At 41.8% G+C, this 3,045-nt stretch overlaps 1 protein-coding gene across 1 annotated transcript in view; it reads right to left on the reverse strand.

Moving 5' to 3' along the window:
* Positions 1 to 241: 241 nt before the first annotated feature.
* Positions 242 to 3,045, reverse strand: part of LOC110450965 (glycine-rich cell wall structural protein-like) — an 8,527-nt gene continuing 5,723 nt past the window's right edge. The window contains exon 2 of the mRNA XM_021498780.1: positions 242 to 1,138. Coding sequence (XP_021354455.1) covers positions 242 to 1,138 — 897 coding nt within the window. The remainder of the gene's footprint in view (positions 1,139 to 3,045) is intronic.

Below are 3,045 nucleotides of genomic sequence, written 5' to 3' on the forward strand. Positions count from 1 at the left end.
AGGCTTGGTTAATTGTGGAGCAACATCAACACCACCTCCACTACCAGGCCTGGTTGGTTAGTTGTGGAGCACCATCAACACCCCCTCCACTACCAGGCTTGGTTAGTTGGGGAGCACCATCAACACCACCTCCACTTCCAGGCTTGGTTGGTTAGTTGTGGAGCACCATCAACGCCACCTCCACTACCAGGCTTGGTTATTTGTGGAGCACCACCAACACCACCTCCACTACCAGGCTTGATTAGTTGTGGAGCACCATCACCACCACCTCCACTACCAGGCTTGGTGTTAGTTGTGGAGCACCACCAACACAACCTCCACTACCAGGCTTGGTTAGTGGTGGAGCACCATCAACACCACCTCCCCTACCAGGCTTGGTTAGTTGTGGAACGCCATCAACACCACCTCCACTACCAGGCGTGGTTAGTTGTGGAGCACCATCAACACCCCCTGCACTACCAGGCTTGGTTAGTTGTGGAACACCATCAACCCCACCTCCACTACCAGGCTTGGTTAATTGTGGAGCAACATCAACACCACCTCTACTACTAGGCCTGGTTAGTTGTGGAGCACCATCAACGCCACCTCCACTACCAGGCTTGGTTATTTGTGGAGCACCACCAACACCACCTTCACTACCAGGCTTGGTTAGCTGTGGAGCACCACCAACACCACCTCCACTTCCAGGCTTAGTCAGTTGTGGAGCACCATCAACACCTCCTCCACTACCAGGCTTGGTTAGTTGTGGAACACCATCAACCCCACCTCCACTACCAGGCTTGGTTAGCTGTGGAGCACCATCAACACCACCTCCCCTACCAGGCTTGGTTAGTTGTGGAACACCATCAACACCACCTCCACTACCAGGCGTGGTTAGTTGTGGAGCACCATCAACACCTCCTCCACTACCAGGCTTGGTTAGTTGTGGAACACCATCAACCCCACCTCCACTACCAGGCTTGGTTATTTGTGGAGCACCACCAACACCACCTCCACTGCCAGGCTTGGTTAGTTGTGGAGCACCATTAACACCACCTCCACTACCAGGCTTGGGTAGTTGTGGAGCACCATCAACACCACCTCCACTTCCAGGCTTAGTCAGTTGTGGAGCACCATCAACACCTCCTCCACTACCAGGCTTGGTTAGTTAGGTGTGGAGCACCATCAACACCACCTCCCCTACCAGGCTTGGTTAGTTGTGGAACGCCATCAACACCACCTCCACTACCAGGCTTGATTAGTTGTGGAGCACCATCACCACCACCTCCACTACCAGGCTTGGTTAGTTGTGGAGCACCATCAATTTAGACATGAAGTATACACATTCGTTTCTAATAATTAATACATTATTAAGGGGAACCGTTTTAATTTTAATTCCAACATTAATTAAAATATAGAACAGATGTGTTGGAAATAAAACTATGCAAGACCATAGTTTGTAAATGCTGTGGTTTAGCATATATGAATTAGTAATCAGGAATGAGAAAATAATCTTTGAAACTGTCCGTTTGTTTCAGTAACTACGGCTGCTTTACCAACAAAGCAACATGCTTTTACAGATAGAGGGCTGTACTCTAAGAGATGACGAGTATTTCAACAACCGTCCTTTAGTCCCAACAAGTGATATGCTTTGCGAGATATCAAAATAAGTCCGACGGGAGTCTACAATCTACTGCGGGCTGCTGCTGCTGCTGCTGCTAGTTGCAGCTCAAACACCAAAGTCAACAGACACATCATCACAGCAACAGGACGTAAACCAGAAACATTAATGAAAACAAGTTTTTAACAAACTAACGGGAACACAAAAATAATATCAAATAAAATGAAAAAATGAAGGGAAGGGAAAATGTAAGTAGATGAATACCTCCTTTGATTGAAGGGCATCAAATCTACAGTGACCAGTTACACGGTGATGAAATGAATTTTGATCTCGAGCCACTGTCACACATACACACAAGAGAACATACTGATGTAAGAAGAATTCGAAGTTTGGATGACATTTGTTCGCATACCATCAACATCCACTTACCCCACAACCATTCCAACGATAATGACGAATGAGTAGACATTGTGCGGAATACGACGGTATACAAAATGATGTCTCCAAGTTTTCCTGCACTACCCGTGATCAAATACAGTTCGTACCGTACAAGCCAAGCAACGTTCAATTGTTTCGACTGTTTACTTTACTAACTTTTAAAAACATGAATGGTCCAGAAATTAATTCAAGATGATAACGTACCCGATATTTTTACTCGCTATCCAACTTTGTCAAAAATAAACAAATAATGTTTTTTTAGGTCATTACATGGTTATATTGACTAAAACAATGTTAACATTATATTTTTTCTCGGTTAATATTTCTGTTTAAGTTGATGAAACCATGTATCGACCTCACCAAAACATTATAATAATATAACTTTACATGGAGAAATGAACATTATCACACACATACTCAGATATTGACAGAAAACACCACAGACTATTAGAACCAATCACAACTGGATAGCGAACTTACAGTCTAGTAAACACTTTTGTCATGTTATGATCGTTACTATTAAAAACGTGTTTGATTGATGTCCACGAGAGGTCAGGTGATGTGTTTATTGATCGTTATATCAATGAATCATTAAAGACGTCTACTAACAGCCCTGATGACTTTAAGGAAGTGACAGGTCCATCATGATAATCTATCATGAGTGATTGACAATGTGTAAACATCATATCTATAAGTAACAAACAGTCTATAATAATTAAGTGATTCATACGTGTAATATGTTGTTATATAAATCTATAATAATTGGATGATTTATACGGGGAATATGTTGTTATATAAATCTATAATAATAAGGTGATTGATACGGGGAATATGTTGTTATATTAATCTATAATAATTAGGTGATTCATACGGGGAATGTATTGTTATATAAATCTATAATAATTAGGTGATTCATACGTGTAATATGTTTTAATATAAATCTACAATAATTAGGTGATTCATACGTGTAATATGTTTTAATATAAATCTACAATAATTAGGTGATT

Source organism: Mizuhopecten yessoensis, unplaced genomic scaffold (assembly GCF_002113885.1).
Source record: "Mizuhopecten yessoensis strain PY_sf001 unplaced genomic scaffold, ASM211388v2 scaffold5565, whole genome shotgun sequence".
NCBI classification, from domain to species: Eukaryota; Metazoa; Mollusca; class Bivalvia; order Pectinida; family Pectinidae; genus Mizuhopecten; species Mizuhopecten yessoensis.